This window comes from Anopheles coustani, chromosome 3 (genome assembly GCF_943734705.1).
Source record: "Anopheles coustani chromosome 3, idAnoCousDA_361_x.2, whole genome shotgun sequence".
In the NCBI taxonomy this organism is placed as follows: Eukaryota; Metazoa; Arthropoda; class Insecta; order Diptera; family Culicidae; genus Anopheles; species Anopheles coustani.
In genome coordinates, this window is record NC_071288.1 from 55,568,958 (window position 1) to 55,585,400 (window position 16,443).

General features: G+C 44.9%; 2 protein-coding genes and 1 non-coding gene across 4 annotated transcripts; all 3 read left to right on the top strand.

Annotated features, from left to right (window-relative positions):
* The first annotated feature begins 1,563 nt into the window (after nucleotides 1–1,563).
* LOC131272570 (double-strand-break repair protein rad21 homolog) lies at nucleotides 1,564–7,608 on the top strand. Of its 2 annotated transcripts, XM_058274348.1 has the most exons (7): nucleotides 1,564–2,133; nucleotides 2,304–2,754; nucleotides 2,827–3,114; nucleotides 4,818–4,971; nucleotides 5,056–6,473; nucleotides 6,554–6,718; nucleotides 6,792–7,608. In XM_058274348.1, exons 2-7 carry the CDS (start codon nucleotides 2,497–2,499, stop codon nucleotides 6,915–6,917), a joined length of 2,409 nt encoding a protein of 802 aa, XP_058130331.1. In that variant the 5' UTR covers nucleotides 1,564–2,133; nucleotides 2,304–2,496; the 3' UTR covers nucleotides 6,918–7,608. The 2 variants fall into 2 exon arrangements, with proteins under 2 accessions (XP_058130331.1, XP_058130330.1); XM_058274347.1 differs by having other exon boundaries at nucleotides 1,564–2,754.
* Nucleotides 7,609–12,494: 4,886 nt separating this feature from the next.
* Nucleotides 12,495–12,565, top strand: Trnag-gcc (transfer RNA glycine (anticodon GCC)). The gene has a single exon. It is a non-coding gene; the product is annotated as a tRNA-Gly (tRNA).
* Nucleotides 12,566–14,140: 1,575 nt separating this feature from the next.
* LOC131258635 (lysosomal proton-coupled steroid conjugate and bile acid symporter SLC46A3) lies at nucleotides 14,141–16,391 on the top strand. The gene is made up of 6 exons (XM_058259990.1): nucleotides 14,141–14,412; nucleotides 14,482–14,883; nucleotides 14,952–15,220; nucleotides 15,469–15,708; nucleotides 15,815–16,055; nucleotides 16,136–16,391. The coding sequence occupies exons 1-6, from the start codon at nucleotides 14,141–14,143 to the stop codon at nucleotides 16,353–16,355; spliced, it is 1,644 nt and encodes a 547-aa protein (XP_058115973.1). The 3' UTR covers nucleotides 16,356–16,391.
* The last annotated feature ends 52 nt before the right edge of the window (nucleotides 16,392–16,443 follow it).

Consider the following 16,443-nt stretch of genomic DNA (forward strand, 5'->3'; position numbering starts at 1 on the left):
TAGGAGTTTGCATTTTTCAGTGTCTCATAATCTGTATTATAATATATTAATTAAATATTTTACGCAACTATCTACTTACATGCAACATGGCTAGGCTATTTCGTTCAGCGTGTTGTTATTTTTATGCCACGTATCGTGAAAAATCTTCAACGAAGGTAATATATAAACTAGATATTGAACATAACCAAGAACTCATAGTTAGTAAACTGAAAGAACGCATAGAATTTAAGGGTGTTGTTCTAGCACGCGTCGAAAATACTATTTCCGGAATCATGTTGGTTTCATAGAATGTTAGAAACGGGGAGTTGCACAATCTAACGTGTTTTTTAAATCACGCCACAAAACAGTGTTGCTGGATTTTATTCGAGTTCGATTACTTGAACCGATAAACCGGTTTTTCCCGGTCTATACACGAATGCGGATGTATTGGTGCTCACAATTCAAATGAGTACGTGACCCGGTTTTCTAGGTGATAGTGATGAGCGGGTCGACCCGAACCTATCGGGTCGGAACGATCCGTAAGCGACCCGGAGCGGTTCGGGTCGTATTCCCGATTTCAACGACTCCCCGCGTGACCACATTAGGCGTACCATACCAAAAACTTGGTACGGTCGAGTGACAGCGTACCAGAGCCGATGGTGCGCTAGAAAGAGAGAAAAAACGGTTTTTACCACCTGGGCCGCACCAGTTTTTTGGTATGGTACGCCTAATGTAGTCACGCGGTCCGGGTCGTCCCGTGGATGCAGCTATCCATAAGCGAGTTCGACCCGTTGGTTCAGGTCGACCCGTAGGTGCAACGACTCCGGGTCGACCAGTAGGTGCAGTTGTCTACATGCGAGTTCGAATTGAGGAAGAAACTTTAAAGCATCAAAATGTTTGTCTTCAAAAGACCTTCCATTTTAGGGCTCTATTGATAAAATTGGTCGAGGCACTGGAAAACTATTAACAAATTAGCTATTTCACATATTCAGCCTTAGCTTGGACTTCGATTGAATCGATCCGATGGAATTGAACTGTCAATTTTCTTACATAGCCGCTGGACAATTCCTAACGGTTTCCCTCAAAATTGCTCAGCGCGAATAAAAAAACTCCTCATTTTTTTTTTTTTTTTCAGCAGGAACGGCCTGGCCGTATTGCTTTCGGCCCACTACGGCCCATACAAAAATGAGGAGGTTTTTTGTTTGCGGTGATTTTTAACTAAAATCATCGTAGTTTTAGTTATGTATCCAATATCTCGGCTGTTGTTTTTTTTAAAAGTTGTTGTTATTTCAATAGGAGATTGGAGATCAATCATGCATGGGACCCATCATCCATCGATGGAAACAATCAAACGGTAGCACCCGATTGCCTTGCAATGGCCATCAGATTATCGTAGTCAGATAAGGTAATTTAACAGTAAGAGTAATCGTTTAAACGAACTCTGAAACGCATCGTTGCAGTGTGTTTTTATTGGTAAACCCAACTAGGAACGACTGTCAAAATTCAATTTCAATATGGCTGCCACGACGAGACTTTTGAGCTCACCTCTAAGGTATAACCCACCTTGAGCGTTCGATAGTTGTTGCTGACGCACAGCGTCAGGCACAAGCGAGAAAAACAGAAAAACATACATTTCTAGGATTAAAATACGCGCGAAATAAGTTAAAAAGTATGAATCTGCGGCCAAAGATCACGTAGCAAGTGTTTTAATCTCTGGGCAACCAGCAGCTATATGGAAAAAGTCCGTGTAACGTGCGATACGCTCGGTCGAGGCGCCAATTGGCCTAATTAAAGGGGCGCTGGTGAAATGAAGTGAGTTATGCATCAAAAACGAATGTTTCAGTTGTCTGCAGCAAGGATTATGTGAAACCCGAATCATTTGAGTGCGAAATAGTGGTGAAATCGATTAGAATTGTATAAAACCTTCGGCGTCATTACCCGCGGAAGAAAGTTTGCTTTCGTTGAAAACTGCGGTTTTTCATCGACAGTGTGTCAGAGTAGTGTGCGTGTTCGACAGACAGACAGGGAGTGGTGGTGTGTGTAGCAACTGCTGTATTGACAGTGTGTTAGTGACGTACGATTGGGATTTTTTTTAAATCGTTTACAAAGGTATTTAACGAAAAGCTTAGTTTGGTACGTCCAAGATTTTTAACGGTAACCGGCCGCTGGCATCGGCTGTTGGAAATGAATATTGAGTTTGTGGCGCTTATTGAGGCACTGGCTGCCTTCAGTATTTGCGATATACCAAAGTACTTCAAAACATCATGCTCATAAATCCAGGATGTAGTTAACGCTGTTTTGATTGTGAAATGCCATTTAAATAGAACGAAAACAACGCACGGTAGCTGTTTGTAATCTGCTGTAGTGGTTTATTTACTTTCTCTCGGAAGACCAATGTGGTCAATGGAGAAGCAATTTAGCTGCATTCATCGTCATCGTTTATTGCTGTGCATTTGGAGATTAGGGTAAACCCGTTCAGACATTTAGTGCGAGTGGATCGGAAAACAATCAGGCATCATGTTTTACGCGCATATCGTGTTGGCCAAGAAGGGCCCCCTGGCCCGTATCTGGTTGGCGGCACACTGGGATAAAAAAATTACGAAAGCGCACGTCTTTGAGACGAACATCGAGCAGAGCGTGGATGGCATCATGCAACCGAAGGTGAAGCTTGCCCTGCGTACCTCCGGCCATTTGCTGCTCGGCGTGGTACGAATTTACGCTCGGAAGGCAAAATATTTACTAGCGGATTGTAATGAGGCGTTCGTCAAGATTAAGGTAAGCTACTCGGTGGAGTTGGTTGTCACGATGTCGAGGGTGTCTTAAACGATTCATGGATTTGTCTTTTAGATGGCGTTCCGGCCCGGCATGGTCGATCTGCCGGAAGAACACAGAGAGGCGGCTGTCAATGCAATCACCCTTCCGGAGGTATTCCACGATTTCGACACCCCACTCCCGGAGCTCAACGATGTTGACATCGAGGCGCACTTCTCCATCAATCAGTCCCGAGCGGACGAAATCACGATGCGAGAGGACTATGGGACGCTTCCGCTGAACATACACGACGATGGATTCGGGGACATGGGCTTCGACGACACGCCGGATATGGTTCGCGACCGAATGGATGATCAGATGGAGGTGAGGCTTCAACTTACGATGCGTGATGGGGAGAAAAGCGAGAAACTTTCGTATGCATTATTGTATGGAGAAGACGGTACAAACGATGGCTTGGGCTCACACTTAATTTGGTTTGTAATATTTATGCATTGGTTTCGGTCCAAAATTTATCCCGATCTGTGCTAGGGCGCGCCAGAATATTGCACAAAGAAGGTGAAGGTTATCGTTGTCGATAGTTGCAGTTTTGTTTGGCTACAAATTATGAGTTGTTTGCGCCAGGTTTTCCAAATTGTAGGGCGTTTTTTTGGTAAAGAAAATAATTCGAACGTTAATGGTTGCGGGTGGTCGGAGATACACTTCACCTTTTTCGTGGTATGAAGTTTTGTGTTGCTGCCACTTGTGTGGCACTTATTTATGGTTTGTTTTGTTGCTTCCTTTCTCCGGTACACTTTGGCCTGTACGATCAGTTAACTTTGGTTGTTGCAATTATGTTGAGTGAGTTCGGCTGGACGGGCACAAGAGCTGCACAGAAAATAAAGAATTGCTCCCTCTCCCACGTTCTGCTAACGTTTTGCTTTTTCAAAACGACGGCGACACAAAACACGGCCCTCCGTCCGGCGTCGATTCCCTTCTCGGTCGTTGACTCGGACTGTTGACTGTGATTCCGGTGGCTGGGTCATGCAAGCGCAGCGGCACGAGCTGACTGATGCATACCAGGATGAGCGGCAGCACCGACGACGGCGACGCCGGCATTACGATGGCACGGAACCAACCGAGCCGGTCGAGGTTGGGCAGCAGGAGCCTGTCACTGCTGGAAGTGAACGACTGCCTGCCAGCCTGCCCGGCTCACCTACGCACGCGTCTCATCCAGATGGGGCTGGTGACGGTGGTGGTGGTGGTTCCACTACGGCCTCGCAAAACGGTACCGAAGGTCGCTGGAACGATTATCTAGTAAGTAAGGCAAGCCGGCAGTCGGAATTCGTTGGATTTTTGTTTGTTTTTGTTTGGTCGGGCATGAAAGTTATGAAGAGCTGCCAGAGCATAGATGTTGCAATAGGAGGACGTAAAAAAATGGATTAAAGAATTGCACATGCAGGTGTGGCCACTTTCATACCGACTAGCAAAGTCTTGTTTCCTCTATTCGGGATTTTGGTTTCACGGTTGCTTAAATTTTTTTCGATTTTTGTTTGCAATGCTCTTCTCTAATTCGCATTTCTATTAAAACAATGTTTCCTTAACTTCCCTTTGTAGGTTTCACTAATCCTAATCATGTCAATAAGTTAACTCCAATTCAATTAGTGTTTTTGTACGGTTCGCTTATTTTTCCCAATCGGTCCCTCAACCGTCTTATGTATGTCTTCCTTTACTCAGATGTGAAATTCCCCCACTGAAAGATAACGGTTCTAAAACTTGTTAGTGTTTTCACTGTGATTCGAATCTAATTTAAATATCAATGATGTTAGCGGCATAAAGAGCGCATCTCGTGTCTATTGGTACTAGTTTGAAGATGGTTACCGTTTGGTTGCTACAAACAATCAATATAAAAAAACCAACCAGGCCTCGTTTGTTCGTTTAATTATTTTTGCAATGTTTAAAATTTGTCTCATTCGCTTAGAAGTTCGCATAGTTTATGTTACGTATACTTTTACAATTGATATGTATCAATCTTCCTGTTGATTTGTTATTATTGACAAGTGTTTCCATTGCCTTCTTTCGTTGTACAGGATGATTTATTTACCGACACCGTAACACGGCCACCCGATTTGGAGCATGATAAGGAACCGATGCCGGGCACGTCACGTTCGCTGCTAGACTCTATTGACCCCCATCATCCCCACGGAGATGACGATAACTTCGGTGACGAAGACTTTGGTGGGCGTAAGTGTTTGACGTAGTTGTTGTTGCTGGCGCTCTCCTCTGTGGTACCCTAAATGAGGTCTTTTTCTTTTACCTTTTCAACAGAACCTGCCGCCGGGTTATTTGAGGGTGATATTTTCGCAGATGCTCCGCTAGCACCGGAACCGGAACTTCCCTCAACAGTCACGCAGCGCCAGGGGGAAGAGTCGGATGACGATGATGATGATCACTTCGATATGGGTGGTGCACCATCGCCTGCGCCGAGCTCAGACAACTCTCGGCCACCTTCGCCAACCATGCACCATAACACATTGCAAGACGGTGAGCCACAGCCGGGGACGAGTAAGGATTCGGCCGGGCCTGAATCGGGACGTGCGTTGGCGCACGAGGGAGATGACGGTGTGGGTGGTATAGGGCATGACGACGGACTACCGGACCAGACAACACTGCTAAACAACGAGGAGGAAAGCTTTGCCCTAGCGCCGGTTGACGCGACGGCGCTGAAGGGTGCGACCAAATCGAAACGAAAACGAAAACTGATCGTGGACGAGGTGAAGAACATATCCGGCGAAGAGATGAAAAGTCAGCTGGCCAACACGTCCGACATCGTGACGACGCTGGATCTGGCTCCCCCGACCAAGCGGCTAATGTACTGGAAGGAAACCGGTGGCGTGGAGAAACTGTTTGCCCTTCCTTCGCGGGACATTCCGGCGCGCTGTCTGTTTAAAAATTATCAACGTCACCTCACGTCCCGGTCGATCGGCATCGAGGACTTTTCCGTTTTAGCTCCGTTCGATGTGCTCGGTGTTGAACTGGCCGTCGAACGGCCGGAATCGCCCCCGTTGGCCGCTGCTAAACGCGGCAAGAAGCGAAAGCAGCCACTCGAACAACAACCGGCGACACCGGCCACACCAGCTGGCTATCTGGAGCAGTCGACGTCCGATCAGATGCGTACAGTGGCCGGCGAAATGCCGCCACCGACTCCGGTGTCGATCGAGATGCGTGACGACGGGCTGGCGGCCGATGCAACGCAATCATCCTCCTCGTTCATGCCACCGCCTCCCACACCGGGCCTAAGCCATTTGGCGAGTCCGAGTCACCAGATGCCACCGACGCCCGGTATGCCGAACATTCCGATGACTCCCGGTCAGCTCGACCATGGTGGATTAACGCCGGCAGGACTGTCACACGGTGGCGGTGGGTTAACCCCGGTCGGACTTACGCACGGTGGGCTTACGCCAAGCGATCTACATCACGGTGGACTAACGCCGGCCGGCTTGCACCATGGCGATTTGGGTGGCGGCATGACACCGCATGGCCTGGATCATGGTGGAATGACGCCGCACCATGCGTCGCTGGAAAATATCGACCAGATTCCGAACCTGCCGGCCGATCAAGTTTCCTCCATCCTTAACGAACCCGGTATGGAAGGGTTCTCCAACATGGGCTTCGATGGCAACACGTCCGAGGAGATAGCTAACGATTGGAACGGAGACTATGAATTCCCCCCGTCGGTTGGAGCGGTAAGTAGCGGATGGCCATCCAGGCATATTGGTACGGTGTGGTGGCACACAACTGATCACTTTTCTATTCCCTCGGCCAGGCGCATCCAAACGAGGAACAGCAGGTTGACGAAACAATTGAACAGTTCGAGGAACGAGTGTTAAACAAACGAGCCGCACAAATGTTCCTTTCGGTGAGAGCACGGCTAATCAAAGCGGACCACATGATGCTGTCTGAGATGACGCATCGGAACAACAAGAAACAGGTTATTGGGCGTAATCATAGATCATACGGTATGGAACTGATAATCAACTCTTATTTCTTTGGGTTCTGTACAGGCCGCACAAAAGTTCTACTCGCTGCTTGTGCTGAAGAAGTTTAAGGCGCTCGAAATCTCCCAGAAGCAACCGTACGATGACATCACCGTTACACGAGGTCCAATGTTTGAGAATCCTAAGCTGTAAGGTTCGAAGGATCCGGCGATGCGATATTATCGGATTGGACGATAACGATTTGGGTGTACAGTTATTAACTATTTAGCATGGATTCCAAGTGAACGAAGCATTGTAGTGGCGGTTAGCATTTATATACACACATATTTACATCACTCAATCGAACCGTTGCAGCAGTACAGCTTTAGGCCCGATAACATGGCTAGCGCAGGTTTCGTGTCGCGTCCGTTGTGAGAAGATCTTACACGGGAATCGCTCGGTGTTTAATCGACCCTAGGCGATTGTACGCATTGTAACTAGCAGTTTTAGAGAAGTAGTTGACCATTGTTAGAACTGTTTTAACTTAGCTACGTTTTACGTGTTAGTTTAAGGTCGATCGTGAGCAATTTGTTTTTAATATTTTATTTCGTATACGACCCATAATGGAGAGAATCCTTACTTTGTCGCCCGTAGGTTTTTGGTAGACGCACGCATCAAACTCAAAATATCTGTATTTCGTGTATGTCGTAAAGTTTTTATGTTTGTAGTTAGCTCAAGCAGGCAGGAGCTGGTTTTATTTCTAGCAAGATTCCTTCTACTCTCAACAGCAGTGCGAAATCTACCGATTAACTTAACTTATGGTTTTAATTGTAAATTGTGTGTAGTCTAATTTATATTTTATGTACAATGACTTTTAATAGATGATTTAATTTTGGAACACTTACTATCCGTACATTGTGGGAACCGATAAGCGGAACCCTTTTTTGGTCCAACGTTTCACAGTAATCCTTAGCTACTTCGCGCTTTTGATTTTCTCCAAGATCGATAAAAAGAGAGGTCGGTGCAAAGCAATTCACCGCCATTGTTTTATCCGGTAAAAAAAAAGGTTTACAAACACATTCGCAATATGTGTAAATATGTTTGTAACAATCTCTTAAACGATGTAGGTCGTGAAAAATTGTGGATCACGGTGTTCCAGTTGTGACCTTTGGCCTCACGAATATTGTATTCCGAGAAGTCAAGAGTCTTTCTCATATGCAACCTCCTCCCTGGACACATATCGAACGCCTCAACTGCTTGTGCAGTAGATAAAATATATGAAATTAGTCGATTTATTCAACTTTCCTGGCTGTTCATAAAAGTAAACAAACTGCTTAAAATATTCCACCGGTTTTTGGCTATGCTGGTATGGTATCCTGTGACCTCTCTTTTTAATGGTATTGGTAGTTAACTTTCGACAGTCAGAAACAATCTGTTTTATATTGTAGTCGTATAAAGTGTGTCGATTACATACTTCAAAACAAAATGATACTTACGTAATCCATGGTTCTTTTTATCCGCGATAGACGAACGATTACTGTGCAAACCCTTTATGCACGTCTATTTGTTCAAAATTTTTGTTCGGTTCATGCGCTGTCTAGCGATAGGTTCAATAGGTACAACCATGCAAACTGGTAATAGATGCCAAAGTCGAAAGGCGATTCTTATCGTTCTATTTGTATCCATCAAATAGGATCATATATGTCACCTTGCTTCCCGGTTCCCTACTCTAATGCCCAGTAGCGCGCGCTTACATCAGTAAATTTCAATTTATTTTTGAGAATACTGTAAACCAGATGTATAGTCCTAGTTTTAAACTGTGTGTAGACAAGCTTCTACGGAATAATCTAGCAGGTAAATGTTTGTTGTTTATCTTTTGGCTTTGTTTTCAGTGTTTCTTTAAACCGATCATCGCGATCGGTAGTAATGTGGCCGGTAGATGCATAGGGTTTTGTTTTCAGTCCAAGAACCAGCCTTCCTGGATTGGATGGAAACTAAGCGGAAGTTTGGACGTGTTTCCGTTGTTTCCATTCTGTGCATCGCTCGAAAACCACACCTATCTTGAAATTGTATTATAGCACACACACACAGATCATACTTAGGATTAACACTTTTATAACGATTCCTCGCCGGATTGCCGTGTGTACACTTGTGCAACCGGTGAAAGAATCGAATAAACAAATGGTGGGAAAAACAGACAAGAAGGCGAAATTTGGCACATAGGAAAGGAAGGAACGTGAAACGCTGCTTTGCTGTTGAGTTCGTCACAAGGATAATTAACGATCAGTAGAGGAAGAAACAAAATGAATGAAAACGATAAAAACCAGAAACAAAATGAATGAACACGATGAAAACCAGAAACAAATTTATATAAAAAAGATGATAAATAAAACAAACACGAGAAACAATGTACATTCACGTAAATCTGTTATTTAAATCGATCTCATCCGTTCTGCGAAAGGTAGGTCAAGTTCAACTGCCTGAATAAAAAGGAGAGTCTATGCACCTTAAATAATGTAAGTTCGTATTTTTTTACTTTCTTATTTATTTTTTTAACCATCAAGTGAAACGATCCTTACGTTTCGTATTTTTGTGTTCTCCATAAAATAAAGGAATACAGCTACCCACAGACAGTCTACGCCAGTGATGTCAAACTCGTTCGACCTCGCGGGCCACATTTCCACTTGAAATAGGTTTGCGGGCCAAAACGTATAATTGATTGGTTTAATGACAGTATTGTAGTGTGGTTTTATTTTAACAGACAATCATGTTTTACATTTTCATATTTTTTTTTACATTATATTACTTCTTATAAAATTTACAATGTCAAGTACAAGAGAAAGTTCTTCGATCAATCGTTTTCCAAATTTTAACGATTTTAGAAAAGTATAGGTGCATTATTACTACAGCTAACTTATTTAAATCCAACTAATTGGTTAAATTGACGTTCGATCAGTTGAAACCGTTCACAAAAAACATTTTGCTATTCCAACGAAAGCCAATACTCAAGGATCCAAACTTTCAAGGATGTATTGTTTCAAAGCGGTCGCGGGCCGCATCCAAGTTCTTGTGGGTCGTATGTTTGACATGCCTGGTCTACGCAATCTACGTTAACGTGCTCTCCGTCGGAACCCAAACACGTGTGTGAGGTTGTTAATGGTGGTGGAAAATTGGGTGGGAACAATTTTCTCATTTTCCACGCGGTACGATAGTCTAGCAAGCGAAAAAAAAACAAAACCAAAAAAAAACATGACACATGATGGCACGAGTCCGTTTAAATGATGATGCTGTAGTACGTATGTACCCGTGCGATTTCTGGCCACAAATGGAGCTGTCCGAATTGTTGAAACGTGGCAAAACCGCGATCGCAATGCCTATTGTCTATTGTCAGCATCGTGTGGTGGTTTGGTGGAGTACACATTGGGGTGGATTGGAGAACCCGCTCAACTGGCAACTCAGGTAGCACGTCGGTATTCCAAGCGTCCAAGCGTTTTGATAAAGGCGCCGGGAATAAATTAAGTACAAGCTAAGCAAACACGCGGTCGGTTTAGTTTACGCGCTTCCGTAAAACCTACACAAATGTGGGTTCCCAATGCTACAATGGAAATGAAGATGATCGTTCCTACGAACTGCAGTCGCATGTGTGTTGTCGTCGGTAACACGCACTTTCTTGCGTTTAGTCGTTTTAGATCTACTAGCCGCCAAACGGTATACTACCGCCACTCGTTATACTAGCCGAAGCGGGAGTCTATGAGCGGTCGCGGTCGGGTTGTATTGTTCACGTATTGCTCCAGCAGATGGTGATCCGTGGCGCGGTGACGGACCGGATGACAACGGCGGTGACAACCGCCACTACTCCCTGTTGTGAGTCCGTTGCTGAGTAGATGTGTGACGTTTATGTTTTTCTTTTTTCATTCAACACCGTCGGTCCGCTTTCGCGGTTGATAAAATCCCTTTCTGTGACATGCTGCTTACCGATGGAGACGCACAGTCAGTTGAGCTGCGATCGCGGCACCGTGCGGTATACAGTGATCGCTTACACCTGTGCAATTTCCAACTGTGTACTCTTCTTAATGTCCCTGCGTTCCATCTAGCGCCATTGTTACATTGTTGTGAGCAAAGATCAATTTTAGCACCCAGTGGTTGAAATATTTGTACGGTTTATGTGCTTATCGATTATATTTTGATCTTTGCGCTGTTATCGAATCAGTTCAACTGTGTCCGTTTATCAAATAGTATCCAGGGTTGCTTAGCTCGACTACCAACCAGTGCCCTCCAGGAGTTTGCCAGTGGCGAGATCGTAAGTACCAGTGATCGTTGGGTGGCTTACAATTGTATCATCATTCCGTTCTGTTCAATTATGCTAATTCAATTTCTCTAAGAAAGTGGCTTCCCGTCCACCGAAGCGCTTGGGCGGTCCTAGTTTGGTGTGAGAGTAGATAAAAGCCAATAATCGGCAACCCCCAGTAAGTTTGAATCCGAGCTTCGGCTGTAGAGGGGCACATGAATTCAGTTCCAGTTTTCTGTTTGCAGCTTTATTATTGCCCGTTAGTGTTTGATATTAGTTTAGAGCCGGATTTTCCTGCATCGATCAGGAGCGATACAGGGACTGATGGTGATCGTACCATGCATGCAATTCATGGTCGATCCACCGGAAGTGATCATCCGTTTTTTTAGAACTCCATTGCGTCGGTGTGTTCCCGCTCGGAAGCGAAATGGACGGTTCGGTTAACTGCCGGTGCACGTGATGTCATGATTGTCATAATAGCTTCGAAACGAATGCGAAAGAAGACGATTCCAAATTAGCTCTATTTGAATATTTTGACAATTGACTACAAAGCGACGAACTTGGCGTTCATAGGATTTTTTTTCTTTCTGTTCTTTCCTAGTGAAGCGTTGTACTGTAATAATGGTGACAAATTGAGATGGTCACAAATTGTTTGTTTTGGTAATTGTATACAATTGAATTTAATGCTATGCAAAGACGAAAACTCATTCGTGCATGGCCGGCGCTTTGTTTAGTGGAGCAATTGCTTCAGTCACAATGCATGTTTTGCTTCAGAACTACGATGATATGTCATAGTTGGAACTTTCTCAGGTAGAAAAAATTGGTTATTACTATTTCCGTTTCAATTTCGCAAAAAAATATTGAGCACACATGCAATCGTATTTAAATGTTGTCTCATGTGTGATTTTCTCATTAACATAAGTGGCTTAAGTGGCACATACTGAAAGTTGTTAGAGAGATGGTGCAAAAATGGTTAGACTCCGCGCCAAAAACTACCATTAAACAATGATGAAATTCCTAGTCTAGTGCCAAATTTCCTACCATGTGCTCCGGGCTCCGTCACGTTACTATCAACTTGTATCTGCTTCCCACACGCAAAGCCGTTAGTAACTGCCTATTCAACCATTAATTACCCGTTGGAGTTTGGGTATGATAATCGTACGTGCATTTAAAAATCGCACATCTTCACGTTCTAATGTGTTATATGGGCCATTTGTTGGTGGTAAGATGAGGTAGCCGTAAAGCACCGTAAGCGTGAGAAGACAATGAAAATTATGATGATCACGGTTGAAATGATCGGAAACGGGTTGCGTTAAACCTTGTATAATGGTTTGTCTCGTTTCCTCATTTGTCAACCGAGAAGGTGCCGCTGACCTTAGATGAATGTTTCGGGACTAGGCATGCATGTGATAAGCGAGTGGCTATGTATAAATAGCATCGATTGAATCAGCAGACTGGGAAAAGTGGATCCGGTTATGAAGATGATGCTGGTTAGTCAACAAGCATCGGTGGTTCAGTGGTAGAATGCTCGCCTGCCACGCGGGCGGCCCGGGTTCGATTCCCGGCCGATGCAATGTAAAAGTTGTTTTTTAACTTCCAACCACGAGCAATTTGTCATAACAAATGTTTGATTTGTTTGTAAGTAAGAAGACGTAGTAATATCCAGTTAAATGATAATTGATTAGTCTTAAATAAGGGTAAGGAAAAACGTTTTACTAGCTTGATCCATGTTCAAAAAAACAGTAAGGTTTGTGTTTTACACAACCAACTATCAAACATTGATAAAGGAAAACATCTATGACATGATTTTAAAAACTGAGACGTGTGTGGAATAGAATGCAGTAGCCGACAAACTATAATTTTAATATGCTGGCGTGAGCTTCATAACCACTTCCTACACACAAAGCATGTTGGTTTAATTTTTTGCTTGATGTGCCATCATAAATAAACCCGGAAAAGATGTCACCATTCTGTATAATTAATACTAAGAAAATGAACAAAACATGTGTGGGAAATTTACTTTTTGTCAGCTAGGGGGCTCTTTTTCCATAAGGGGGTAATTTTATCATTAAATAAAATACTTCCCGGCATTACCGTTTTACCGACAGCTTCCGGAATTGGGACCTTAGCCGATACATTTTTGTGTTTACTCGTATTCAGGTGTTAGTAATTTGATTGTAGATTTGTACTCTTACCATAGTGAAATATTTCCTCTATAATTTCTTGCTAATCGGTAAATTAAATTCTAAACATTTTAGTCCAAAGAAACGTGCTCCATGTTCCTAAAGAACAATGAGAAGCGGTCTACTTCTTTCTCAAGGCTCCGGAAGTCCATATGTCCTATTTACACGTCTGGCTATTTTCATTGTTTGTTCTTTTTTGTTTACTACGCACACCCGAACGGTGGGTACTGCCAATTGCCTTGGAATTGGAAGACAATTTGATTGTATTTTTGTGCACAAAATTTCAAGTGATAGCGAAAGTGGAATTCATGATAGGTTAACTTGGAGACCTTCTTTTTCTCTTGAAATGAGGTGGAGTGTTTTTGTACCGTTGACCCAAAAACTGCAGATGCGAAAAATAGCCCATGGCTTAAAGCAGCTCTAAGCTACACCAAACAAAACAAATATCAACCCATCAAATATGGGATGAGCTAGCAAAACTCGTCTATTTGGCACACTTTTTGCTTATGTGTGTCTGACTAATGATAAAGAGGTTTGAATATGAGGAGGTATGAATTATATAATTTGGCTGGTGTAGGACCATCGTGGTGCTGGAGTGAGGATCATTTGATTCCGAACCGTGTCCGAGATCCGATCTTAGCATTACAAGCAGTTGTAGAAAAGAATGACACTAAACTGCAATGAGGTGAAACCGATTTTGTTTCTTTAACGTTTCCACAAAGTGACGCAAAGAAACTGAAGTTTCCACACAGTGACGTAAAGAACTGGAAGAAAATTGATTTTCCACAGTCTATCGAACGCGATCGTAATGTGGAGCTGTAGCCTTTCATGCATGGTAGTTTTCATTCTTATTCTGTGTCAATGTCAAACAATGATTGGTAGAAGAAATCCAGCTAGCTCGGGCAAGAACGCGACTTTACTGTTTTAACGACCTTTTCTCTTTCACAGAAAAACATTGCATCACAATGAGAGATCCAAAGCCACCAAATGGTCACGAAAAGGGTGCGATCGAGCTGAAGGAAGAAAAAAAGAAACCATCCACGCTGCGGGACAAGTATCTTTACTTTAAGCGCAACATAACCGTCGAGCCCATGCTGGCATGTTATATCATGCCGAGCGTGCTGGCTGGGCTAGCAACTCAAAATCTAAACCTGGAGAAGGCTTGCCGGGTGAATCTGGCGTATGGAGACGAGATCTGTGATGCCCTTACACGCCGTGACACGGCCAACTATACGCAGTGAGCAGCGAAACGCGTCCTCCGTCCATCTCGATTGGTGTTGACCGTTTTCTGTTATCTGTGTTACAGCGAGGAAGAGATGGTGCAGCATCTCGTAGCCCGGATGGCCGGCTGGAAGACGGTTTTGCAGAGCGCCCTGCCCTGCATGCTCATACTGTTCTGGGGTTCGTGGAGCGATCGTCACGGTCGCCGGAAACCGTGCATGCTGATACCGATCATCGGTGAGTTTATGACGGCGATCGGGCTGATTCTGTGCACGTACTTCGAGTCGGTACCGATGGAGGTGGCCGGTATCACCGAGGCGCTATTTCCTGCCCTGACCGGTGGCTGGTTTACGATGTTTATGGGCGTCTTCAGCTACATCGCAGACGTGACCACGGTTGAGGAGCGCACGCTGCGCATCGGCATCGTGAACCTGTGCTTCTCGCTCGGTGTCCCCATCGGAATGGCCTTCAGTGGGATCCTTTTAAAGTGAGTGCTACCACCTCGTGACTTGCGGCAACAACTTGGTCCGCTACAACCTTGGTTTTCTCTTGCAGACAAATCGGATTCTACGGTGTGTTTTCCATCTCGGCCAGCCTGTACCTGCTCGCATTCTTCTACGGCGCATTCGTCGTGAAGGAGGTGAACATTATCAACGAGAAGGAGCGACTGCTGGCGAAGGAACGGGGGCTGCTGGCCGACTTTTTCGATCGCGAGCACGTGCTGGAGACGTTCCGGGTGGCGTTCAAAGTCGGCGCACGACAGCGCCGGCTGCGCGTGATAATGCTCATGATCGTGGTCATGGTTGTGATCGGCCCGTTGCACGGTGAGTACATATACGAAACGAACCGAAATGTGCCCTTGTTCCCTTGCACGTACGGAAGCTAGGAATTAGCTTTGATTAGCCGAACGAGTCACCGAACGGGGGATGCACGGGAGAGGGTGCCCGGACGCGGAGTTCAAGGCCTACAAATAGTGGAGTGTTGACAGTGTTTATGCCGCCCGGCCATACAGCATGCGTCTATTTACATTTACTAAACCGCCACAATTGTGTCTGGTGTCTTGCTTTTGCAGGAGAAATGGCGGTAATTTATCTCTTCACACGCTACCGCTTCAACTGGAGTGAGGTGGAGTTTAGCTTCTTCTCCACGTACGGCATGCTGACGGGACTGATTGGCACCGTGTTCTCTGTAGGTGTGTTTTCGCATCTGCTTAAAATAGACGACGCACTGATTGGCGTTATGTCCTGCATGTCCAAGATACTGTCCAGCTTTGTGTATGCATTCGCCGTCACTACTTGGCAGTTGTATCTAGGTAAGGGCCATTCTTCGAATGGGAAAATTCTTTTCATTTCTCTATTTTATATCGATCGTATGGATGAACTTTATCTCTTTCAATTATTCCTTCCTCCCACTTGAAGGGCCGGTCATTGAAATGTTGAACGGTACCTCCTTCATATCGATGCGATCGATCGCCTCGAAGCTTGTCGCTAGCGACGAGCTGGGCAAGGTAAACTCACTGTTCGGCGTCGCCGAAGCCCTGATGCCGCTCGTTTACGCCCCAATGTATACTACCGTGTACTCACTGACGATCAACGTGCTGCCCGGTGCATTTTTCCTGCTCGGCGGTGCTCTTACTGCGCCGGCTGTTGTGATTTTCTTGTAAGTACCCATGGTAACCATAGCCTACGGCGGTATAGCTGCTATGACGATGCGAATTGTTTTTTCTACGCACATTGCAGGTGGATGTATGGCGTGCACAAGCGCGAAGCTCGTGAGCTTGCGGAAGAAAAGCGCGACGAGCAAGACAAGTACCTCCAATTGGGCGAAAGTGGCGAGATCAACGGTGGCCGTATGATCGCGAAAGAGAAGCCGGCTGCCTTTGTGGTCGACGTTGTGAACGCTGCCTTCGAGGACGATAACATGACAACACCAGCAGCCCTGGTACACTGCAAACTGTGATATATAACGGATGGCGCATTCGGTAGATTAGGATGACGGCTATGTAGATATGTAGGGTGTGTAAATATAATCAATTGTGTGTGAAATA

Excerpts from the sequence above, each read along its gene's own strand:
- LOC131272570 (XM_058274347.1), top strand. The coding sequence starts at position 2,497 with ATGTTTTACGCGCATATCGTGTTGGCCAAGAAGGGCCCCCTGGCCCGT. Across the intron at positions 3,115-4,817 it reads GAATGGATGATCAGATGGAG|GATGATTTATTTACCGACAC; the intron begins GTGAGGCTTCAA and ends TTCGTTGTACAG. Across the intron at positions 6,474-6,553 it reads TCCCCCCGTCGGTTGGAGCG|GCGCATCCAAACGAGGAACA; the intron begins GTAAGTAGCGGA and ends TCCCTCGGCCAG.
- LOC131258635 (XM_058259990.1), top strand. The coding sequence starts at position 14,141 with ATGAGAGATCCAAAGCCACCAAATGGTCACGAAAAGGGTGCGATCGAG. Across the intron at positions 14,884-14,951 it reads TTCAGTGGGATCCTTTTAAA|ACAAATCGGATTCTACGGTG; the intron begins GTGAGTGCTACC and ends TTTCTCTTGCAG. Across the intron at positions 15,221-15,468 it reads TGTGATCGGCCCGTTGCACG|GAGAAATGGCGGTAATTTAT; the intron begins GTGAGTACATAT and ends TTGCTTTTGCAG.